General features: G+C 39.6%; 1 protein-coding gene across 3 annotated transcripts in view; it reads left to right on the forward strand.

The window, feature by feature from the left end:
- MYH11 (myosin heavy chain 11) overlaps positions 1-26,210 on the forward strand; it is a 56,152-nt gene that overhangs the window by 8,195 nt on the left and 21,747 nt on the right. Inside the window, exons 3-12 of one of the 3 annotated variants that reach the window (XM_050906225.1) lie at positions 5,497-5,524; positions 13,626-13,776; positions 16,439-16,441; positions 17,890-17,982; positions 18,905-18,968; positions 21,106-21,204; positions 22,263-22,406; positions 25,133-25,228; positions 25,613-25,731; positions 25,900-26,052. In XM_050906225.1, coding sequence (XP_050762182.1) covers positions 5,497-5,524; positions 13,626-13,776; positions 16,439-16,441; positions 17,890-17,982; positions 18,905-18,968; positions 21,106-21,204; positions 22,263-22,406; positions 25,133-25,228; positions 25,613-25,731; positions 25,900-26,052 — 950 coding nt within the window. Of the gene's footprint in view, positions 1-5,496; positions 5,525-13,625; positions 13,777-15,463; positions 15,485-16,438; positions 16,442-17,889; positions 17,983-18,904; positions 18,969-21,105; positions 21,205-22,262; positions 22,407-25,132; positions 25,229-25,612; positions 25,732-25,899; positions 26,053-26,210 lie in introns of all 3 variants that reach the window. The other 2 variants (XM_050906227.1, XM_050906226.1) reach the window with 2 other exon arrangements.

Here is a 26,210-nt window from a genome sequence, read left to right on the forward strand (position 1 = left end):
AACCTCAAAATAAGTCTAGTTATTCAGCCAAATTATATTCACATTGGAGTGGTGAAAGGGGGCGTCAACATGATTGTGTGTGCGTGCACGCAACATGTATAGACAGAGAGCGCTTCCTAGTTTTTTGTAAGCATATTTGCAAATGGAATATAAACAAAAATTCTTATTCATAAACATGGATCAGGGCACTGAATGTTTTCCTTGTGAAATTTCAGTATTGCTCCTTATCTGGGAAACTTGCATAGTTTCTTCTTGCCAAAGTAAAATATATCTTAGATTCATGAGACTGAAGAACTACATTCTGGTACTTCATGACCAGGGCCACTTGGCCAAGAGTAATCAGCTTGTTTTGATGTCTCAGGGAACCTTTATCTTTCGGTGAATCAAGCCTCAGTGTCTGCAGATTGCTGGTCCTATTGCAGGGTCATCATCTGGGAATCACAGCCCTTGACATTCTCACCCTCTCCTCTGTTGGCACAAACATCCAGCAAAAAACATGAGCTGTGCACACTGCACTCCTCCTCTGCTTTAGAGACTTACTTCGTTAATGTATTCATTAGGGATGATGTTTAAGTCCCATCAAAGTTGTTCTGGTAATAACACTTAGCCACGGTTAACAGAAATTAGATTATCGGACTTTCTTCCAAATATGCAGAAAAGCTGACATCTCACAGGACAGAGGAATTAACAAAGATGTTGGCTGGGCAGAGATAAAATTTCCACTTGTTTCAAGTGGTTCTGAGCACCTAAAACCCTTTTACAAATCACAGTCATGCTGTCTCATACTCAAACTGGGGTGCTGGATGTCTTGTTGAATCTACTGATTACCACATCACTAATGCAGTATGATCATTGCCCAGGCACAGTCACTGATGCTCATTTCCAGCCAGAACAAGAATAAGCTTTATCCACTTCAGTTTTCTTTAATCTAAAAGACTAGGAGAATATAACATTCCACGAGAGCATTTTGTGTGTATATCTGTCCCCAGGAGCTATCACACTGAACTAGGCCCCACTGACCGTCTTTACAGACAAGCTAGCTGACTACTACTACACACTAGGAGACTGCGATCATAAAAAATCACCCTATGCTTCTGCACCCACCTCTCTCCTGTGTTTTGGATGAAGTAGCTCCCCAGTGGCACAGCTGCCATACGAAGGGCTCGACCCCCATTCCAACTCCTGCACTGCCAGCACCAGTCTTCATGCAGTCATGCAAAACTGCTCCAGGTGAAAAGCATCCCTTGCTTTTCGCTGAATTAGTTTTGAGGTGGGTCACCACCTCCTGGTGCACAGTATGGCTGCATGAATGCTGGTCACAGCAGCAAGGAGAAGGCAGTGCAGGCCAGGGAAGAGGAGCTGGAGGTGGGTGGGTGACTTCTTCCTGCAGCACTACCAGCTTCAAGTGGTGATGGAGCTGAGACACCAGTCCAGTGAGGATGAGTAATTCTGCTGCCTTCTGCATCTTCTGTGCATGCAGCAAACAGCAAATAAGTGATAAAAAATACAAATGTGAAAAGTCAGGTTATGTAGCAATAATAATAAAGTTTTCATGTGGATGATTAGGCTTTTATTAAGTTCTCTGGCAATAAATCATCATGGAGAAGATATATTACAGCTTTCTGCAGATTCAAGAAGGTTATCTATTTTCTGCAAAGCCATTTTTATGCAAGCTTGAGTTAAAGATGGAAAAACAAACAACCTGGTAGTTACTGGGAGGTATGGGAGGGAAACACAGTTCCCAAGATCTTAGAAAAGGAGGCTGCTGTGAAAAGCCATCTGTTTACTGTGTCCTTAGCAGGACTGTACAGAAATGTCCCCTTTAGGCAGTGTAGTTATTAACAAATGTAAAGAAGCAGTAAGCGAGTGTTGGAACATGGTTTCAGTCTGTTTTTTTCCTTTTATGGTAAAGCTGCCAACTTGCTGCTTCATTGTGATAAACCATCTGATTTTGTTTGTGATTAAGCAGAGCTAGCTGGTCGATCAAGAACAGAGGGGCATATGATTCTTACAAGCAATCTGGAGGTGTTTGTTTGGTGAAAAAACTAAGCAGATTCCAGGGAAAAAAAAGTCAACTGCATGTTTAGGAAAGCTGGTGGGGTTTAGAATGTAAATGTAGATCTCTATGCTATTAAAAATTGAGGAGAAAATTAAAAAATGTCCAAAATATCTAATACAGACATACAGGGGGTGGCTATGATAGTCTTCCAGGTAGCGTCAAAATTTTTAAAAAGGCATTAACCAAAAAGATACTGGAATCTAGAAGACATATTTTGTTACTTTTTAAGCTCCAGGAATTATGTTTAAGGATTTTTATTCATGCAAGTCATTCTCTTCTGATAGATCTACCCACATAAAGTTGCAAAATAGGGCAAATTTGCCCCTCCCAAATAGGGCACAGTCCTTTCTATATAGAATAAAATATTCCAGAACAGAAATAGGAGTAATCGAATGGGAGAGCCCTTGAAAGTAAATGAGACCAGTATCTGCAGCTCAAGTCATAACAGAATAGGATTAGATTTCCTGATACGTTTCATCCTTACCTTTGCAAGTGGTTAGAACTGCTGAAGGAAATAGAGTAACATCTGGAACTCCCCCTCCATGAATGTGCACAGGACAGTTTGTCAGCGCGAGGTTTCGCAGGACAGGCTGCACAGTTCAGCAATGCAGGGCTGAAAGCTTCGAGACTTCATATGGCTGCCAAACACAAGGGGAGTTAGAAGGGGGTAAGTCCAGTGACCAAGAGAGAAGCTTGCAAGAATGCCATGGGGTTGTTTACCTACAGAGAACAGGCAAATTGCATAGGTCCAATCCTGGAGCCTTTCAGACTACAAGAGAAAGCTGAAAGCAAATAAACAATTTTGATTTTCCATCCAAGAACCCCCAGTAGCCCTCAAGCAAGTTGCTGTCAGTCAGAGTCACAAAGTGCTCCTTCACCAGAAGGCAGCCTCAGAGAGCCAGCAACCACCGAGCAGTCCCTGCTTTCAGTTTGAGTACCTCCAGGACCAAAGACCCGCCATTCCCTCCATTTCCCTCTTATTCCCATTTCAGCAGGATTTGTTCCCTGTACCTGCATGAGGGGCTGGGCTGATCGAGTCCAAAGAAATTCAGTAACTCAGGCTTGGCTTGCACAGCCTGTTCTCTATCCCAGAGGGCACTTGCTGCAACTTCTGACCTTCCTAATCCTTCTTCTGCTCTTACATTTCAGCAAAGCTGCCCATATGCAGGCACTCATGCAAATCCTTGTGGTGGGCCAGCTTATGAGATACCTTCAGAAGGGGTTTTTCACTTACTGGGGAGCAAGAGAAGGGCAGCAACGGGCAGCAAAAAGTAGTGAGAAAAGACTTGGCTTGGAGGAGACCAACTTTTTCTAATGTTCCCTGAGCTCAGAAATTCCACTGGCAACTCTGTATTAAGGAGTCACTTTTATTTTCTTTATGGTATTTATGGGTTTGTGATGCAATATCAATATATGCCCATGGTTTCTATTTACACAACAGTGTATTTTTAGCAAAAATTCTACCGTGTTCTCACTTTTTTAACTTAAAAGAAAGCCTAGCTCGTATCCTGCAGTGAAAAATAAACATGGCTCACAGCTCCTCTCCTCCCAAATGTTTGTGTGGAAGAGACCTGCTGTGGTGATTGCTGACAAATACCTCCAATAGAAAAGTAATGAGTCATTTTGCACCAATTTACTGAATAAAGCAGTTAAGTGGCACCATTTGCCGTGCGAGTGATCAATAAAGCAGTTAATGTTATAGCTATTGAGGAACTGGGAGTAAAACAGTTGTTTAAAAACAATCCAAGCCATAGCAGAATCCTCTACTGCTTTTCCTAGACTGGCTGTGGTCCAGGCAGCAATTATAACTTGCAAGCTTAATAGGTCCAATTTATCTCCGTTATCTTTACACAGTACAGAAAGCTTGTTTATCTCATGGTATTTATTACATACAGGGTCAGCGACAGGGGCAAGCAATCAGGTAGGTAGCCCTGCAAGTGACCCCACACCTGAATAAAAGGAGGAAGGAGTTCATGTCTTAACCTCTGACCAGAGGCTCCACTGGGCTAATGCTAGCTCTGCATTTGATAAATAATGCCAAACCATACAGAAACACTTGCTTCTGCCTTAATTATCTGCCTCAAGTCTCAGATTTGTAAACTATGCACACTTTTCAAAAATGTATTTGACCTGCCTGGGAATTTGTTTTCCTAAGTCAGAAGATTTTTTTTTACAGTCTGTACAATGCAGTCTGTGACAGTCTCACTCAAAGAAGGGCCAACTTCAACACCAGGGCAGGTTGCTCAGAGCCTCGTTCAAGTCTACTTCCAAATAGCTCCAAGGGTGGAGATACCACACCTCTCTGGGCAACCTGTCCCAATGTTTGACCATTCCCACAGTGAAAAAAATTGTTCTACTTCAGAACTGATTATAGCAAACACGCTACTCATGCATCTTTACATAGAGGGCAAATTGTAAAGCCTCCCATTACCACAGATTTTTCTGGAAGTCTTGCTTCAATGGAGCTTTACAAAATAGTTTAGCATTGTGGAGCACATTATGAAACCTCAGTGGGTGTTCATCGTCCACCACAGCCTAGAGATCTTAGCCTGAGATCAGCCTTTTGGGAGAAAATTCTGTGTAAAAGTTCTGAAGGTAAAGAGAAACTCCAAAAGTATACGCAGGGACAAATGCTGCAAGAGCAGGTTATGGAGCTAGGATGTAACCCTAAACCTTCCTGCAGCATTACAGCGTACTGGACTCTGCTGTGCAGAAACCTCTTACATGCCTCACATAGTAGAAATAGAGATTTTGGCCCACCTTTTTATAAATCTTGATCCAAAATGTGTTTGATGGTCCTGTTCATAGTAAAAAGCATGAAGAATACTTATGTACTTGTTGACATATTCTTGTAAAATATGTGAAGAATCTTGTTTTATCTTATTCTTCGGAAGACATCTCAAAGAAATTACTTGTCCTCTTGATAAAAGTTGTCTCTCAGTTGGAAATGAGAGTACATTATTCAGGTATTTAAACTGCTCTGCTTTCAAAATTCAAAGCTTTGCATGACCAGCTTAAAACATTTTCGGTTTTGATGCCTTATCTGTCCAGACTTTGTCTCAAGTGGGCTGCTAGCCATACTTCATAAGCGTAGTAAAAACTTGAGTTTCAGGTTTGAAATTTTCAGTTATAATCTTCTTATAGAGAGCCTGATCTTTTTGCTGTCCTCATTACAGTTCATCTCTAATGGAATTTACAAAAAATATTTTTGAACTCTTAACCTTTTGTTCATTTCTTGTACAAAATATTTCCATTACAGATGGTTATTTAAATGCAAGGGCAAATTAAATAAGACGTGAACCCAGTACTTTTGACTAATCATGGATTGCCAGATTTTGGAAGGTCTAGGCTGTTCAATGTAAAGCCTTATAAATATAAGTGCTTCTGTCAGGACAGCCATTTTCCCTAATTAATGGATTTTTTTCCTTTATTCACAGATCGAGAAGACCAGTCTATTCTGTGCACGTAAGTAAACTAATCTATTTTAGTATATCTCAATATTACAATGTCTGTCTTTATTCAAAACTGATTCAAATTCTGATGGAACGGACATATTCTCCACACCTTCAATAAGCTTGAACTCCAGTCCTAAATCTACTCTAGCAGATTTACCTGTTGATAAAATAAAAAGCAGGTATCAATGTCGTAGGAAGTCTTTAATGCACAAACTTATTTCTTTAAATTGACTTTCTGAATTTAGAGATTTAAGAGTTTACAATGAACAGTTGGGGAGTGTGGTTGTAAAGCTGTGCGTGTAGAGAGAACAAGGGATTTTAAAAGGTTCCTAGAAGAAGCTGACGAACTGAGAAAACTGAGGAACACAGAACATCCCAGATATTTACTGAACTGCTCTTCATTTTTAGCTGTTGGTGGCTCACCACAACTTCCCAATTCAGTTGTCATTGCAGAAAAGTGTGATCTTTCATGTTCATGCTGTTGTTTTGTGCTGTTTGCATATACTGTAGCTAGAACGGAGAAGGTTTGGTACCTCCCTGCTGGCAGTGGGCACCCCTGGAGCCTGTGCACGAGGCAGGGGTGTGTTGGCTAAGAGGGCTCAGCAGCACCGCACGGGCTGGGCCTCTCTGCAGTCTCTACGTAATCGGTTTAGGCAATAGTGAAATACCAGCTAAGCCAGGCCTATTTTGAACTTTCTGATTTTTCTGCGTCCTGGCTTGCTGAAGGTCTCCTCCTTGAGTTTTGACCTGCCAGTGCTCAGACAGGACCAGCACGGGGGGTTCAGCTGTTGTATCATGGGTCAGGCAGTGATTTTATTGCAATAAGCTTTGCTGTGCACAACTTACTACTCCACAAAATCCCATTGGTTTATCATTCCTACCTATTTTGCAAAACACTCAGACTGTTGAATTGGACGGGGATCTCCTATTTGACCTTCAGTTTTGACCATTTCTCCATTCCTCTGTTGCTAGTTAGTTGGTTTTATTTACTTGAATGCCACGAGGACGCTTTTGACATAATTTTGTGTTTGTTGTATTAGGCATCTTCCAGTTTTCCTGATCAAACGTAGGATTTGATGCTGTGTAAATACGAATTACTGTTTGCAGAAGATGGCATGCATATTATTTATAGCAGGTTCATGCAGAGATGCTGTAGACTGTGAAGTATTGTAAATGCACATAGTCCCAAACTGAACTGGTTTTAGGTTATCTGTGAAAATGTGGCTACTGACTGACTGAATATATATTTACACTACAGTTTTTAAAAAGCACTGCTACTGATCACCAGCCATACAGTTACTTGTGAGTGCCACTGCTGACTGCAAAAAATTTATCACCTAAGTAAAAATTATATACTGTATCTGGTACCATAGGGGCTAGCATAGCTCTAACCTCTGTTGTAACAAGATTTGATTACATGTAAGTATATCAATCAAGAATCTGTCCAAAAATGCATTAATACCAAAAAGAAATCTAAAATTGCTGGAATGATGAAATAAAAATTGACCATCACATTCTTCCCAGGATGAAACATGTCATGGTAATGAAGACCAATTTACAATATGCATTTCCTCCTTCTATTCCTGTACTTCAGTTTATTTTTCCATTAGTAAATCTTCAGATCTTCTTTTAACTTTGGAATACTGGGATTTTTATGAAAGGGACTTTCTTTTGCAAATCTATGCCTTTTTGTTCATGAAAATCCATTAAAGGATCCACTTTTGACAGCTTCCATATATTGAAAATACCTTTTTTTTCACCTAGCCAGCTAAGCTGTAAACATAAGATGTTTCACACCAGTAATACATAAAACAGAGAGAATGAAATGTCTTTCCCATTTTGAAAACAGCCATAGTAAGTGATTCATTGAGATGCTTAGAATAACTGCTGTATGTTGGATGGGCATCATGACCCATAGCTTAAAACAGTACTCACACATGTCTTTTAAACCAAAAAGATTAGTCAAGCTAAAACCAATGTACACAACTTTAACCACAACTGGTTTATCATCCTTATTGGCCTTATTTGGCTGTACAGAAAGAAGAAAGTTCACTTGGCTTTCAGCTGGGCAGCTATCAAGCAGAAACAATTTGCCTTATTTTATAGAATTGCTAAAAATCCTAAGACATTATCTTTTTGCTTAAAATATGTAACAATAACTGAAGACTTCATGGCATCGATCAGCTGGGATCTTTTCTTTAAATAGCTACAGACTCAAACTTTCCAAGGCCTGGTACCTAAATGGTAAAAGATGTAGCTGTAAGGATTCATATACAAGTAGTTGTGGATGCTGCCAAAAAGTCACTTATGTTTAGTGATGCTGCAGTGTAGACTCTTGCATTCTTCCACTTACTGCTACCCATCTCCCACAAATAACTTTTTGCTATTTACCTTATGGGAATTCAGCAGGATAGCGAAAATACTGGTGTCAAAATGCAAGCAGAAATTGTGCACTTTACTTTTAAGTCCTCTGTGCTGTGTGCTTTGTACTACTTCTGCAAAGTTATTCCGTTGTTAGTAGAGCTCACCTGGAAACCAAAGGCCTGGTGGGATGCTGAGTACCTGGTACTTGCCTGAAATGCTGCTGGGGCATAGGCAGGGGCATAGATCTGAGAACTAGGCATGATTCTGTGTTTCAGAGTATAAATATACCCATTCTCAGGACTTCACCCTCAGCTCATTGAACCTACCCTCATGTGGTGTTAAGTATTGTTTGCATTCTTTTTCAATCCCTACCCTTTGTATGATTAACTGTGGTATGTTTAAAACGCTCCATCTGTCTTTAATGCTCATGGGACCTAATGCTTCCTCAGAATTCCCCATCTTTCCTAGATTTCCTTATTTCCTCTACATTTTATTAATAACTACACACATACTGCCTTTGATCTACTCTCCTCTGTGCACACATCCTTTCTGCTCTTAGCTCTTTCCCATGGGGAGCATCACTGAACATCCTCTCATGTCATTCCCTGCCAGTTGCTCTCTGCCACTTTACAGTCCGCCTTAAAACCCCACATCCTGTCATGCACATTTACAAGCTGCCTCTCTGAAACATAAGAAACTTTATACCATGGCTGTGCTTACTAACTAATGTATCTGTGGCTGCATTATTATAACATACATAACAACATAACATATATAATAAATATACAATATATAATACTGCACTAAGAGTATGAAATCTTATTATTTTATGTGTCTGAAAATTAAGGCAGTTAAGACTTATCCATCCGTGTGTTTTGGTCCCTGTACTGTTCTGGGCAGTCTTCACTGCTCTCCCTGGCTATTGAGATTCCCCGAAATTCCTGCCTGTGCTTAGGCCTCCCCCACTGCAGTCTCTCTTCTTTGACATCTGAGCTGGCCGTGAAATATTCTGTATTCACTCTTGCAAAGACCATGCTGGTCTGTGTTGACCAGCACATTAGATGTTGCTGAAGGAAAAATCCCAAGAAATCTGTCCAGTTACTCAGAGACCTGAGCAACCTTGGTGCATCAGCAATTAAGCGTGAATTGGACTAAGCAATGTCCAGTGAACAGGCTTGTGACTTTTCAAGCTTCTTCCAATGTAAGTAGAGGCACCAGCCCTCAAAGGAGACTTCTGGCCTTTAAGTTGTTTGATTTCTAAAGATACAAGTGGATTCTCCTGGAGTTTTCAAAAGGTTTTTTACTAAAAATTCCACAGGTACTTATTTGCATAGCTAAGCACGAGTGTTTTAAAGATTTCCTCTTAAACCTGTCTGATCTTGGGGCTACCATATTTTAGCCACTTCCTGAAAAGAGTGGGTAGAATATTTTCTAGAAAGTAGATGTGGCTAAAAGGACTGTGCACAAGTTTCAGTTAAACAAAAAAACACCTTAAATGAATGAGAAAAAAATCTGATCAAAATTCGTAATGTTTGGGGTAATGTGAAGCCTGTGAAAACAAATGCTTGTTAAAGACTTGATTTGTACATATAATCAAATACTTTTTCATTACGTTTTCCTTTTTTTTATGCATGCATTTAGTTTGAATAGCTTCTATAAAAACATATGCTATGCACAATAGCAGGGTGCTATTTCCACTTAATTCAATACAGTAACAGACAAAATATTGGATGAGGCAGTGACCATCCTGCCCTTTTCCCCTTCCTCCCCTCTCTCTTTTTGGGCAAACTGTCCAGAGCCTCACCCGGCCATGGGACTTCAGCTCACTTTCTCCCCTGACACGTGTCAAGAAGCAGAGTCATCCAGAACATCCTCCAAGCTGCAGAGCCCCATTAGTCAGAAGACTCCTCCACAAAAGAGCTAAACTCTTTTCTTTCCCAGCTCACTAAATCTCAAAGGCTGGAGCTGGCAAGCGTTGCTGCCTGGCCCTTCTCCCAAACAGAGAGATATCTTGTGTAGCTTTAGACCCAGGGTGGAGCTTGGTGCTGAGCCAGCTTGGTCTCTTTGGGGAATTTTTTTATCAGTAAACTAGTAGGATCAGTGGGCTGGCTTCTGAGATGGGTCTCTAGTAGGGTACAGCTGGTCTAGGACAAAGATTTTTGTTATCTTCACACATCTCATACTGCTTGCCGAGCCCTAATGTGATTTAGAGCACCTCATTGACTGCTCTGTGCACAGAGGCTTCCCGCAGTGCCAGCATAGCCAGATTAAGAGATGTGCGAAAGGGGAATTTTTGTGGTTCATTACTTACTGAAACAAATGCTGAAAATAAATTCTGCTGTTACTTTTTAGATGTTTCCAAAAGTAGAATTAAGCTAAGTCTTATATCATGAAATTAATATAGAAAGCTTTCGAATTTTCAACAAAAAAATACACTTTTGAAACTAATTTTTCCCAGTTATACCCAAATGTACAAGAGTCCTTGTACATCACAGGCTCACCCCACAACAGTGGGGCCAACTTGCTAATCGCACCTTGTCCTAATTTGGAAACCTATTCTAACTGGGTTAATTTTCATTTAAGGTGAAGGTAATGGAGTCGTGGAGGATTTAGTAGCTCATGTGGTACAAAAACTCTATTATAGCTGAGTACTATATATGTGAGCTTATGTGCTTTAAATGCTGTACTGAGTTCCTAAAACAATGCCTGGCAAGAAATGAGGGAAGAATAAATTTAAACTATGCCACACAATGTGAGAGTGGTGTTTTTAACAGAGCAAGCCTGTAAGCCTAGTAGACCCTTCTGCTCTGGGAAAGCCAAAAAGTTTCTTAGGAGGAAAACATGTATGGGAAGTAGATAAAGTATTGCTGTTGGGTTGATCAGAACTGTGCAATGGGACCTGCTTTTGATCTGGTTTTTTGTGTTGCCCAGCTCAGATGGGTGCAAAGAACAGCACTGGCAGTAAATATGCTGCCTCTATGTATGGCAGGCAACAAGAATGATTTGAGATGCTTCAATTAAAAACCAAATGATTAGTCTACTCCCAAAAGATCATGATTAGGACAGTGGTAACAGTGTTTATATGGTGAACACCCACTTTGGAACATAATTTAGGGGTAAAGACTGAGGAAAAAGGGCACTCAGAAGAGAGGAGCAGATGCCTCCTGGGAGGAACCCCGTTGTGTATGGTCCATGGCAAAACCACTGAAAGATGCTTGCAAGAAAAATACCGATCTTTAAAAATTCAGTCACTGAGCTCGAGAGAGCATGTAGATTTTAAAACAGGTGGGATTCCTCATACCACCTCACAATGAAAGTTGTTTCTGCCACCCCAGAAATGATGGTACTTCAAGGCAGATGCAGAGAAAAAAAACAGCATGACCAATTCTGTTGCAGCTCAATAGTTCTAGTAAGAATTTCATCCACCTGTGAAGCAAACTAAGAGGTTCACATGCTCTCCTCCTCCTAGGTCTTTCCCCTTGTAAGCTTCTTGATGTTTAGAGGCATTGAACCTGATCTAGCCATTCCTCCTCATTAATTAGTTTTCAAACACATGGTATTTTATAACTGAGATGAAATCTAGACATTGTCATACAGCTGTGATGCATCCTTCAGAGTATGAGGGCTACTAATGTTGTTTAATGGATACTTGTTTATCAGACCTGTCTATTGTCATGGAGATTTAAAAATGATCTGATGTGTTGAAAAATTAGATGTATTCATCAGCTATGGACATTCTTCACTACTTATTGATCTCAGAGATATTTTTCCTACTTGTAGCTGTTGAGTTCCTGTTTTCCATTTCATGTTGAAGCATTTCCATTTCATGTTCAAGCACTTTTTATTGTCCACTTCAAAAGGAAGTTAAAGCCTCAAAGTCTATCTGCAGAAAATAGGAAAACCCTCAGCCTGTGCAGGAGCAAAGAGTTAAGGATGAAAGCACAGAACAAAATGTTAAGTAACTTAAGCATTACAGTATGGTAGGATAATTACAAGTAAAATGATGCCATATATGGTAATACTCACAGAGATTCAGGGGAAAGCCAAATGATGGGCACTGTTGCCCTGGGAGAAAGGAAATGCAATTCATGTAGTGATGAACTACAAATAACCTTTAATAAAATGGAATAGTTCAAAGCCCGGGGTTTGTTTGAAGAAAGTTCTTTTTTTTATTTTTTTCCAAAGAAACAAAGTTGTAAGGTAGATTTATTTGAAAACTTTGCATGCACATGTCTTCAAATTGTTGTGCTTGGTTTGGAATTGTTCCCAGGACTCTTAATTTTTATCAATAAAACATGGAAATGTTTTAGCACTGAAACCCAGGCAGAGATGAATCCAACCTCTAAGCTGTGCAAATTAACCCAGGTCTTGTGAAAAGGAACATAATCACCTCAATTATTTCTGGTTAAAACTCTAAAAGCCAGAAGAACACTTCTCATCGTGTCGTACCTCAGGCAGGAATTGTTTCTGGTTTCCTAAGGTTTACATCAATGTCATTCCATCTTGAAAGTTCTGCCCAGCACTTATCCATATTTTTTATGTCCATTTATCACTGGTCCCTTGGTAGGGAAAATTAACTCCTGTATTTCCTAATTAGGAAAAGAAGCAGAGCTGCAATGGATCCAGCTAAATAGTTTCAGCTTCAAAAGAGTTGACAAATATCCATGGGATTTTTGAATGTATTGTTCTTTTTATTTTTAAATCCATTTCAGTTTAAATCCAAAGACAAAGAGGTCCAACTTACATTTAGATTCTTGCCCTCCTCAGCACTAGCTTGATACAGTTGAAAGAACTAGTTTATTACATCTACACCCACTTTAATGCCCTTTTTGATTGCTGGGACAGGACAGTATAAAAACACTTTCGTCTATATAATCATCAGAGCCAAAGGTATCTAGAAGACGTGAGATGATGTAATGTGACACTTAGAGAGGGAAAAGTAGGCTGGAAATGTTCTTCTGAGAAGAGACGCTGTAAATCTGGCCTTTGTACCTGTACTTTGAAAACCACTATTTTACTTTAAGAGAGGGCTTAGGAGTTGTAAATAAACTTAACCCTGGAAGTCCTCTGGGAGGTGAAAAGTTACCACTGCCTTCCTGCCTCCCAAGGGACACTGCACGGAGCACAGCCAGGATGCCAGTTCTGCTGGTCAGACATCTCCCCACACAAGATGTCCCTTACTACCTGGTTAGCAGGGACACCTCAGGCAGTCCCAGCTCTGGTCACACTGAATTCAAGGAGCATTTGAACATGGAGTTCAGATGAGGCAGGATCATTCGCTTATTCTCCAGCACTGATACAAGCTGTTAGTCTACTTTAATGCCAGAGTTTCAGAAGATAAAACTATTGTATTACTGCTAATGTTTTTTCTTACTGCTGTACCACATTGTAGTTAATGTTGTATTTTTTGGTCTTAAAATACAAGCAGACTCCCTGCCAGCTCCGCTTCTCATAAATGTTCAGATGCTGCCAAAGCAAGATGAACTGCCGTTCAAAAATGCATCATGTTTTAGAATTGCCTTAAATGGCCCAATGTCCAGTCAAAATACTAACGGGACAGAGATACAGCTCTGATAATGCGTTCTTTGCATGCTGAAATCAGGTGGATTTGGAGAGATGGTGTTCTGGGGTAACTACTAACTGAGCCGGGCAGTTTCCAGTCCTGTTTTTATACACTAAATAGATCACATGGCAGAACGAGGCCACTAGTTACCTACCTTCTTTTGTGTTATTTTCTTTCCCCTCAGAGGTGAATCTGGTGCTGGCAAGACAGAAAATACCAAAAAGGTCATTCAGTACCTGGCTGTTGTTGCTTCGTCACATAAGGGCAAAAAGGACACCAGCATCACTGTAAGTGAGCTCTTCCGTATTCAACTCTTCTTCAAGCCTGTTAGGACTGTACTGAGCTGACTGTGCTAACAGCAAGTCAATGTCTGTGGCTTGCCAAACAGTCGACATATTAAGAGTACACAATTACGTCACAGCTCTATGTTTATGGAAAAAAACTTTTGTTTGACACCCCCTTAGGCATCAAATCAGAATGTACTTCGCTAGAAGAGAAATATTCATAGCTTTCCATATGCATAGCACTTATTTATATCCTAGCACGAAGGCCTTGAAGTCTGCAAGGGCTCAGGTCCTTATTTTACCCTTGGCCCCTGGCAACTAAGAAGTCTGGGAAAGCCTTTAACTAACACATTGTCCAACTGCATCACAAAAATGTATACCAGCATTTAAACTTCCGAAGTTTTGATTGGCTTTGTTAGCAAGGGAGTTTTCTTACTAACCAGCAGAGTCCCAGTATAAAACTTGTCTTCTCTTTTTACTCTTCTGTCAGAGAGAACAATTTTGAAAGGCACAATTTTTTTAAAGTACTTTGTTCCTTCAAAATTTGTAATAGCCTTGCCTTAGTGACTAAAGTTTGTTTTCTTTCTCAGAACCATAATACGAGCTTATACCTGTCCGGTTCCTGGAGATCATTAGTGTGGCTGAGGCTCTCAACTGCCTTTGCTGTATTCAATGATAAAACTCCAGGTCCTACGTCATCTCCAGCCTTTTGAATGTTACTCAAACTTCTGCAAAAAAAATGTAGGAATTCACTTTTATGACAAAACAGGCTTAATTCAGGAAGACATTGCAGTGTGTCCCAAATGCAAGACTGAGTCCAAAATAAGTAATTAATAGGGTAGTGGGAAACAAAGTAAAAATCTCATGACCACACCTGTGCTGGGTCTTGCAGCTGCCCTTGCCTACCCTGTATGCTGGCAGACAGAGGACTGCAGAGCGCAGGGTGTGCAGCCAGGCCTCTTCCACCATAAATAATTGTTGTTTATGTACAGCAGATTCTGCTTTGGGGCAGGGGAGGGAGTAGATGTCCCTTTGCGTAGTATTTTCTAGAAATCTGTGATTAAATTTAGTAGAAACAGTCCAAGACTAAAGGCATCGTTTTCCTTTGCTGAATGTTTATGCAAAAAACTTATTTCTTCCTACTGGGTCCCTGCTCAGTGGCTGGGGGAAGTGAACTTGTGGTTTCAAGGCCATCCTTAACCGGCATGTAACTGCAGTTGCTGCTGACTCCTCTGGGGAATTATGTGAGTCTCAGGATCAAACTGGCCCTGAGATAGACCTGAAGGCAAATATCCACCAGCTAGAAGCTGAGAGAAAGTCTAAGTTGTTCTATAACATGCTGACAAGTAGTAATTCAGTGACTGGGACTACTGACACTGCAATTTCAGTCATTAAAAAATAATGAATAGCAAAATGCCTCAGTTGCACCAGAGAAGAACTGGGGATTTGCCATAAAAATATCTGTCCTTGTCTGGTCCTGGGAGACTAACCTGGGACTGGATCCAAATCCCATCCTTTTGTTTCAGTTTTTTTTTTTTCCTTCAGTTAAAATGTTATATATATATGTTAATGGTATTTGTACTCTTGGTATGTCTGCAATAGATTGTTTGTATTTGTATTCCTGGTTTATCTGCATGGAAACTGTGTATTGGTTATTTTAATACAGGAAAAACAATAAAAATGTCTGTGTAATGGAAATGATACTGACACTTGTTTTATACCACGTTATTCAATACAGCAAGGTCCATCTTTTTCTTACGTGAGTAACTTAGACTGTTTGATGTGTGTTTAAGGCACTGAGTGTAGATCTGCATGCTATTGTTGCACCTCAAAAATTTAAGAGAGATTTTGTTGAAATATGTTGTATGATATGATAAAAAGCAACAATAGCGCCAAATGCTCTCACAAATCAACCCTAACTATGTCAGGCTCCATGATAAAGAATGCGGTCTGACACAGGCAGGGTCATCTTTCAAATATCACTCTCTTCTATATGTGTGTGTTCAAATTGCCATAGTTTGAATGAAATTTCCCACGATCCTGAAAGAGCCACTCAGCCTGAAATTGAGCAATGTGATTTCTGAATGAAAATACCCAAATGCTTTTTGTGCTTCAGGTTGAACTTTTTAGGACTGTTGTGAAATAATTCCTAAACCTCACGGTGTTTGATTGATTTGTTTGGCTGCATGCTTTCCATTTGATATTGCTTTCAATTTTACATTTTCATGTAACTTGAGAGTTGTTCACATACGCAAAAGTTAGCATGTTCTTAGCTTGCTGCTATGATGTGTAACAGAGCAATTCCCACTGCAGCGTGTGTCTGCAGGTGTGTTACGGCAGTTTCTTACAGGCCCTCATGGGCTCTCCTGTATTGCGGTGTGCCGTACCAGCATACCAGTGCTTTGGGAATATAGGCAGGTTTGCTGGCATATTCCTTCTGTGCCAGGCAAATGGGATTTTTTTTTTAATGGGGTCTTTTTTTTTCCCCATTCTGACTGCTGCCTCTCAGACTTTGGCTATGACAAAGGGCAATGTGTTGCCCCTTAGTTAATTTAGTACTTCATTTGACAAGTTCTCTGAAAAAAACCTAATTCATTGCCGGCATGGGCAACTCCGTGGAGTTCAGTGGACTTACAGCTGCATACAGTGCTGTTAATTTGGAGCCACAGTTTTATACCCCATGTTTATGGCATAGTTCAGTTCTCACTAGAAGCAGGTGGTATCTGTCTCAGTTTAGCAGACAAGGCGCTATTTTAGCTGTCACCATCTGATTTCAGCAACACCCCATGCTTATAGTGGAGTTTTTAAGTCTACAGAGTGTAACTGGAAAGAGTTGCTCAGTACAGAGAAACTTCAGGGACTTTTAGGAATTAATTACTTATTCTAGGACTCCTGTATTAGCTTGTTTGGAAATCTTTCTTCCCTGTTCCTCCAACTCTTAGGTAGTAAGTTTTGGGGGATTTTTGGTGGGGTTTTTCTTTTCTTTTTTTCAAAATGCAGTCTTGATACATGCTTTGGCTCTCAAAAGATCTGTGCTCTCAGGAAGGTGCTCATTCTCCCGTCTCGTGACCATGCAGATAAGTTTAGCCATTTGCTAACAATCTGTTGCTTTTTACTGATCTTTTTGAGGCAGCTCTCATCACATAAGTTACAAGACATTCAGGAATGGCATTTAGAAAAAGGTTAGCAGTTTTGCACACTAATTGGGAAGCACTTTCATTTTGCAAATTATTTCCCCTAGATTCAACCTAAATATTGCCTTATTTTCTTATTAAAATTATTTAAATGATATATTATCTATCAAGGACTCTTTCCTTCTCAGGGTGAGTTATTTGAAGTAATGCATGTTACTGCAGAGTAGTACTCAAAGAATAGGATGACAAGAAGCAAATGTAAAAGTGAGTGACCTCATAGGACAGAGCTGAATGAAAAGTTCAGAAAAACTGTATCCATAAGCAAAGGATTTTTTCAACTTCATCGATTTGTTTAAAAATAGGAGTATTAAATGTATGCTTGTTTCATTGCATGATTTGTTTCATTAGCAATTACCAATCACAATTAACAATATAATATGAAGTTTGTGTGTTTGCATGAGAATTCATTATCCTAGTTTGAAATAAATCAATGCATTTCCATATTTAACCTAAATAGCCTTGCATGGAGCATTATTAATAGACTGGATGAAATCTGCTTTGTAGCTTTGTGCTGCATTACATTAAAATGATTCTCGGCAAGTTATTCTAATTACATCGTCATTTGCTAGCAAAGGATCTCAATAAACTAACTTGAAAAAGACATGCTAGAGGTTCCTTTAAGAATATCCCTTCTAAAAATGATATTAAACTGGAAAAAAAAAAATTGACATTGAATGACCCTTTTTGTTTAAGAAAGGCCAGTCATGATGCTAAACAGATTAATAGACTTTGATCTGTCACAGGCAACAGGGCTGGAAAAGGGTCATGTATACAGGACAGCAGTCAACTGCACAAATATATAAACATAAAGATTAACAGAGAATGAAAACAAGTCCACAAGAAGTGCAGTATTCAGCAAAAAAAAGTTAGAGGCTTAAATTTTCTTTCACATTTTTCTCCACTGTACCTGTGTTGGTTTTAATTAAGTAATTATGAAGTTTAGGGTTAACTGCATCTGAATGAATTTTAGGGTGAGCTGGAAAAACAGCTTCTACAGGCAAACCCTATTCTTGAAGCTTTTGGAAATGCCAAAACTGTGAAGAATGACAACTCGTCCAGATTCGTAAGTAGGAGAAATCCAGTTGGGTCTATGTGGGGGGGAGGTACAGCATCTTTTAAAACACAATGTACAGACAGTGGCCCTCATCAGTGCTTCTCTCTAAAGAGCGTCTTAAAACTAATCCCTTAAAAACAATTTAGAATTCCTCTCTGAAATAGAAATTTGGCCTTATAGAAGATTAAAGATCAAGCACAAACTTGACAGTACCATTGTCCTCTCACAATTTAGCGGTCTATGTGTGGCCTTCCAGAGTCAATTCCTACTCCAGGACATACCCACCTTCAGAATATTTGCAAACAAAATCTGTACTGTCTTTTTCTTTGCACCACTGTTGAGCATATCTCTCATAAGGTGTGACTTAGCAAGAGTGGTTAATATAGTAAATTAAAAACTACAGGAGAAAAAAAAAAAGTGTCATACAGATTCAAGTTAGAATGATGTGAGCTGAGGGCTGTCACTATGTGATGACACTTTTTTCTGGGAGTGCTGGCAGATGCTTGTTTTCCCTGCAGACCCTCCTCTCCCACCTCTGCTCTCTCCCTGCAAAGTTCAGGGATCCATGCAGATGAACCTTAGCAGAGGGAGTTACGCACATCCAATGCTATTCCCTCATTGACCTTGTGGAAATCAAAGTAGAAAACAGACGTTGTCATATCCCCAGCTTCCAAAGCCTGGTCCAGTAGGGAGGACTCCTTTCCCTCTAAGTGCCTGAACAAAATGTGGGGGCAAATCTTTGCAGAGGGAATATCAGAGAAGTTCACTTCCTTTCAGGCTTTTCCATGGGTTGTCTTGGCAGGAGGGAATCAAGCATGTTGTTCTTAAGAGCATGATGTACATGTCTTATTAAACAGGCTAAATACTAATATTGGAAAACCTGGCATAACCTGAAAGAACAGCCCAATCTAGATCTTCTTTTCATTCACAGGGCAAATTCATCCGCATCAACTTTGATGTGACAGGCTACATTGTCGGAGCAAACATAGAGACTTGTATCCTTTTCAGTGAGCTGCACTGGAAGCTAACTAGGGTGAGCAGAAGGAAGTAAGATAAACAAACTCCATTGCATGTCTAAGAAAGGCAAATATTGCTGAGGCTGGTATAAACAAGGATGGAGGGAAGTGGCTCCATTTATGCTGATACCAGCGTCTCAGTTTGTCTTACTCTCATGTTTACATTTTCAGGTCTGTTTTCTCAGCTATAGGGAAGTGTGCTATTCCCCATATACACCTTCAGAAAATGGAAGCACCATACCTAAGGCAATGCCAGAGGACTTTGAAAGCAGAGTCCCAATAATACAATAATGGTAAAAGACTGGTTTGTGGTTAAGATCGCATGTGATCTTGACAGCTATGTGGTCGTTCTGTTTCGTATCAGTGTGATCCTGCATGGGTCACTTCAGTTCCCCATGGCCTGTATTTCCAGCTTCATAAAAAGTTTTGAAATTTTACTGTTTCTTACTGCTGCTGAGACAGGCACTTTAAAAAAAACACTGAATGCTTGGTATTATCACTACAGTTTACCCAGGAACTTGGAGAGTGCTTCCCAGTTTTCAAGTCCAGGTTTGGCACTTTGTCGCGGTCCTGTCCGCATGTTGGGATGAAGTCCAGATGCTCAGTACGATCTCACCCTCAGCCCTGTGCACCCTGGCTTCTGTAAAGGAAGAGTCCTGAGCCTTGCAGACTGAATGATCAAGCCTGTGGCTGCACGTGCCCTGCTCTTTAGGTATAGCAAAGGTCATATATGTTGTACTGGGATAGAGGCATTCCAAGACAAAGCATTGAGAATAACCTGTTAAGGGAGAAGTCTATATGATACCTAGTATGACAGCTTTCGAGTTCATGTTTGGAGAATTGAAGGGTCATTTTAGTAAAAGTAATACACCTTTCCCTTCCACCCCTCTAAAGACTTTATATTAATAAAGACAAAAGAGACAGGAGAAGCCAAAGAACATGGTGCGGTCAGAAGAGCTGTCTTAGAGTCCTTACAGTTCCTCTCCCTTTGTCAAACCAAGGGACAATTGATCCTGAAACTGACTTGATCTCTGCATATTTTGTTCAACTGCCATGGTCAGAAATTACATGTTCTGGAAACTCACTCAACTGAAGCGAAGCAAATATTTTGCCGCTGATGATGCCCCAGATAGCATCAAGTGCTAGATATCTCCAGAGAACTTGTCTGCTCTGGATGCTAAATACTGCTCTGCTGTTTCAAATGACACACCCAGAGCAGTGAGCTATATATCAATAACCTCGATGTATTTTTTCAGGAAAAAAGTACAGACATTTCAGAGAAGTTCAGCTTAGCCTGACTTCGCTTGCCAAATACTGTTGCCTCTTCCCTTGGTTATGTTTAAGAGATAGTGTGTTTTAATGAACAAATTAATATGTAGCTAGATTCCTCAGTGCTGCATTGCTCATCTTTGCATAGAGAAGGAACTGCTTGCTCCAATAAATGAGAAAGAAAGATGCAGCTATAAAGAAGGACCTTATCTCTTGGGCGTAGCATCAAACAACAAACAGTTTATCTTTCCACTCTTATTTGGACAAGTGATCTTTAGAAATAATCAGGTTTTAATTTTTTTGGTCTTAACTGAAGTTTTTTCTATAGTACTATAGCTTTTAAAGAGTGAATCACTGACTGGTGTTGAAATACTTACACTATTGCCAACTTCATTTTCAGTAGTTTATAGTCACAAAAATGGACCATAAATAAACTTTGTTTTTATTGCTTTTATACCTACAATACTGGCCTGAAGAGCTTTTTTTCTAGCAGCCCCACTTTATGTTGAAAGAATCATATTGGTACTTCATTTTAAAAGTGGTATGAATTATATTGTGAATACTATTTTTATGTATCTGATTTGAGAAACATTTATGTCTATTGTGGTGCTTATTACCATGATTACCAGCATTTACCATACAATAAAAGGTAGGAAACTGATCTACTCATTGTGGTGAGAATTATACCAATACCAGAGCTCCTGCCACAGAATTAGACGCATGTTCATGTTAGACAAGCTTGTGGCAAATATTTCAACAATGTTATTGATGGTTCTGAGGCTGATGGCACAATTAAGGAAGGACTGAAATATGTTATTGATTTTTTTTTAACACACTTGACAAACAGATTTGCTTGAAAAATCCCGTGCTATTCGTCAGGCTAAAGATGAGCGAACATTTCATATCTTTTACTATTTGATTGCTGGAGCTTCTGAACAAATGAGAAGTAAGTTACTTGCTAATGATTCTTAGATCTCATTGAACAGTCTGAGCAATGGCTTAAGTAATTTGTCTTAACTTCTTTAATTGTATGTCATTCAATCCTTTCTATAAATAAACAGCTCTTTAGTGATAGAAAATAATTCTCTCAAGTGAATTATAAGAGAGGTTCAATTGATGTCCACCTGTTTGAGCCAGGTTGTTTGCAGTTTACAGGATGTTTCAGTTTACAGGGGATGTAAACCCATTTAGATCCCATCTTGAATGATATCGAGAAAATGAATAGGGAACAGGTTTTTTTTGGGGTTTTTTGTTTGGTTTTTTTTTTTTTTTTTACACAAAAGAAATTGGAGTTCCCAATAAAAATATTGGCTTGTGGTTTTAAAATAAATTAAGTGAATGTCTTTCCCACAGCACATTATTACACTGTGAAACCCATAGCTTCAGAATGTTGAGAAGGTGAAAGGTGTAAATGGGTCCAAAAGAAGGATTAGACATAATATGTATTGGAACATCATGGTTTAAATATGACATCTTTCCCTAAATCACTGGTTGCCAAAGAATGTATAAAGCAATGGATAACTCTGTATGCTCCCTGTTTTTTATATTTCTTACCTAAGAATCTGTTGTTGGCCACAGTATAGGGCTGAAGAGTCTTTTGGTCTGGCCCACTATGGTTGTTACCTGGTTCCATTCTTACTATTACCTGTTATGAATCCCCATAGGGAGAAATGTAATTCTGAATAGGTTATACATGGCGTTAAATGAAAGACTTATGGGAAGAATGGCTCAGATTTGAGTCCATAGGGTGCAAAATTCCACTGAGGAGCAGAGACGTTCCCCAGTTACTAATGAAAACTGGAAACTTAACACAATCAAGCTTGCTAAATGAAGAGTTGTTTGGATAAATATTTGTGCACCACAAAACCCTAAACTCTTCATACAAGCCGAGTCTTCCTTTGGTGAAAACACTGGGTTTTTTTCCTGTTGTTCATTGGGAGAACTCATGAACCAAGAGCATTAAGTTGATGCACCTAAGTAAAGCTTTTCTTCTTTGCTTTTTAGATGATCTGTTGCTGGAAGGCTTCAACAATTATACCTTTCTATCTAATGGCCACGTGCCTATTCCTGCTCAACAAGATGATGAGATGTTCCAGGAGACCTTGGAAGCCATGACAATTATGGGCTTTACTGAGGAGGAACAGACAGGTGAGATTGTTAGCAAGATTGTATTCAAGGTATACATCTGCAAGTGACGCTATATAGAGATGCAAATGCACAGAGGTTAATTCTGTCCAGAACAATCACTTTGCAAAATATACATATGAAGTAAGGTTCTATATTCATATAAGAAAATTAAGATTATTTAGATTTCATGTCCGTGTTTCTCTGGAGAAGTGTGATCTTGCTGAACCATCAACTGGAGGATTCTAAATGTACCTGTTATTCAACCTCTTTGCCTCTTATTTTCTCTGTGTAAAACTATTACCAACCGTTACCTAGCTACTGTTTCCAAGAAGTGCACTGTGAATTAGTGCCCATAGATTTCTCTCCTCCTCAGGAGGTATTAGATGAATTAAACCATAGATGTCTCATGGAAAGAGAATGAAGGTTCTCTTATAAGGCGAAACTTCTCAAGCACAGATTTGTTTCTGCCTCACATTCAGAATAATATGGGAACTCGGTTCTGTGTGCTCAGGAGAGACACAAGATCAAGGCAGGATCTAAACACAGGATCAAGATCACGTAACACAAGCAGCATGGTCAGAGCCAGTAACAACAAGCAACTGAACTGGTAGCAGTACAGTGCCTGAAGACAACATAAACCAGCAGCAGGAATCTGGGGGGAGGATAGCAGGGGCTGAGAACAGACTGGCAGTGAAGACACTGAAACCACTGTCATAGATCCACGACACAAAACACTACCAGCCTCCTTGGAATCCTTGCCACCTTTATATTAAACAGGGTGATGCTTCAGGAAGACTTGTGAGTATTAGGGTGACTGTTCTTGCCTTGCAAGAAGATCTAATTATGATCTACTGTTTTTAGGTTGTTGTTAGAAAAGTTCTACTTAAAAAATTACTACAGTGGCCTACCTTTTCCCATTGCTGCAGTGGGTACAGTTGGAAGCAGCTGAAGCCAATAATGAAAACTCTGCAAACCACCTCCTTCAAATGTTTAAACTGGCAGCACTTGCTGGAAACACAGTGAAAGAAATATTGAAGAATCACACCTATATTGGAAAATAGAGTATATATCATCAAAGAGAAATTATCTCTGTGATGAACAGAACAACTGGTGATGCACAGGGCAGCTCTATACAGTAATTTAAACATGGATCAAATAAAATAATTGTCACAATATTTTGCTGTTCATCTGAATGAAGAATTGCAAGGCTTTTTCTTATAAGTCTTATAAATTCCGGAGACCTGCTTTTAGGAGGAACATGACATGCACTCCTGACCCATTTGAATTCCACAGCATCGGTGCAGTTGTCAGCATGCTAGAGTACTATAGCACATGGTGTTTTGAAAGGTAGTTTGTGTTTGTGAAAGGGAAGATTTCTCACTAGAAGAACTCTATACATACCCAAAACAGACTGCTGAATTCAAGCCAGCTCTAACAACAGTAATGACCATTTAAAGCCATTTTTTCAGAACTTTCCAACAACTAGCACGAAAAAGTTGCAAAATATTCTGATCTAATTTTGAAATAAGTGGAACAGGCTCAAATAGCTCATATTTGTATTCACTGATTCAGAGAAGAGAGAAATAAAAACAAAGGGCATGAACCAATAACTAAACTATCTTGAAAATGTGGGCCTGCCAGACACATCTATCTGCATAGCTTTTACCTCTCACTGTCCCTGGGAGTGTGCAGGGCTTCAGCTGGTGCGTGCCAGTGTGCATTGCCCATGGATGTAAATTGCCATGCCCAAGTGACACCTGGTGGCAGAAACAGCGTCATCCCATCGCTTGAGCCTTGGACCAGCTGTGGCAGCCGGGAGCAGAGCTCTGTCACATCCCACCCCTGCATCAGTGACTGAGGGGTGCTGAGAAAAAAATGTCTTGCCTTGCAGAACAGCAGTGCAAATCCCGGCCTTGGTAAATTCAGATGATGTTACTGATGAAGACTGGTTTGTTCTCCTGCCAGGGCATGTGTGTTGGTGTTGACAGCAGCATTCTCCATTACAACAACAGGAGTCGTTATATTACTGTCTGAACCCCTTTGATTTCATGCTCTAAAATATAAGCCCATTAGGACAGTATTCTTCTCCCGTGTAAGTTTACCAAATAAACAAATAGAACTCCCTAGATTCATACAATCTCATCCGTAACATATCAGTAGATTTTACTACCTGAAGTTACGCGACATCACATTTATATATATATTAGTAATCAAACATTAATCAATTACTTTTCTGTACTTTGACGCTAATCCTTCAAAGATTTGTATACATTTGATTTTAGTTGCACAACTAAATATCCACATGTTCCTGCATAACTGGAGCTTCAGAAGCGCCATGCATTTTTGAAGCTGCTGGTAATTCATAGATTATTTTTTTTTATTTTATTTTAAAGACAGAGATACAGATTGTCAAGTGACTGAGCAGGGAAGATGCTACAGGCCACTGTGAGTGGGAGATGAATTCCTGAGACTTCGGTGTCTGCCTGGGGAGCCAGCACAACTTAGCTTGGAGGTGCTGGTGTTCCCAGTCTGGCCTGTTTACTCCACTGCACTGATTGTTGAGATGCTGCTCAATCAGCTCTCCAGCTCCTGCAGTTTATGGCACAGTCTTTTAAAGCAAACCTAGCTCTTTCCATAGAGGTACAGACTACCATAGGCAATAGAATGAGTCTTCATTATTGCAGAGAATAGAGCTTTCAAAATGTGTCCATTCTGTTCCTCATTCATATTATCTGTTTCTCTTACAGCTATACTGAGGGTTGTTTCATCTGTCCTACAACTGGGTAATATTGTCTTCAAGAAGGAGAGAAACACTGATCAAGCTTCTATGCCAGACAATACTGGTATGATTTGCCACTTAAAAAATTTAGTTAACATTAAGAAATTAATAAAATAGCAGCTGAGCAAGCATTCTTTATCAGTATTTTTTATTTAATTGTTATTACATATATACTTCACAGGCTTTAAAAGATATACCATACTTAAAATCAGCTTAATTATCATTACCTTTTCTAGTAATCTTGAATCCATAAATTGACAAACAGTGAATTTGCTGCTTGGATCATGAATAATACTTTTATGGCAAGTGGCATCTCTTGTATGTACAACAGAGGAGCTTGTAAGGAAGATAAATAACTTCACATACTTGCTGAGCTGCTTGTATTCACACTTACTGACCTGCTAAGAGAAAATTCAATCTGAAATAAAATCTCACTCTTTTATTCCAGCTGCACAAAAAGTGTGTCACCTGATGGGGATTAATGTGACAGATTTCACAAGATCTATTCTAACCCCAAGGATCAAAGTAGGACGAGATGTTGTTCAGAAAGCTCAGACCAAAGAGCAGGTATCTACTTGCAGTCTGCTCAGGTCTCCTGAAACTATTCTCCTTTCTTCTTTTTTTCTTACATCTTGTCTAAAAGGAAATGTCAGTTTTCTGTCTCATTATCTCTACAGAAATTAGCAGCTAATTGGGTTTCTTCTTTCACTTACAATTTTCTCTTCTTTTTTTCAGGCAGACTTTGCCATAGAGGCTTTGGCCAAGGCACAATTTGAACGTCTTTTCCGTTGGATTCTAGCTCGCGTAAACAAAGCTCTCGATAAAACAAAAAGACAAGGCGCTTCCTTCTTGGGAATCCTTGATATTGCTGGATTTGAGATTTTTGAGGTATGTGCTGTGGGACACAAGCTGGCTAAACTCCTTATTATCATGCAGTGGTTTGGATACAAGATGACAAAAATCTAAATTCAGAGCCACAAAAACAATTTGGTTCTTTCAAACTGGCTAGCAGCCCGTGGCCAACATGACCCACAGGCCTACTACAC

The sequence above is a fragment of the Gymnogyps californianus genome, chromosome 15 (genome assembly GCF_018139145.2).
Source record: "Gymnogyps californianus isolate 813 chromosome 15, ASM1813914v2, whole genome shotgun sequence".
NCBI classification, from domain to species: Eukaryota; Metazoa; Chordata; class Aves; order Accipitriformes; family Cathartidae; genus Gymnogyps; species Gymnogyps californianus.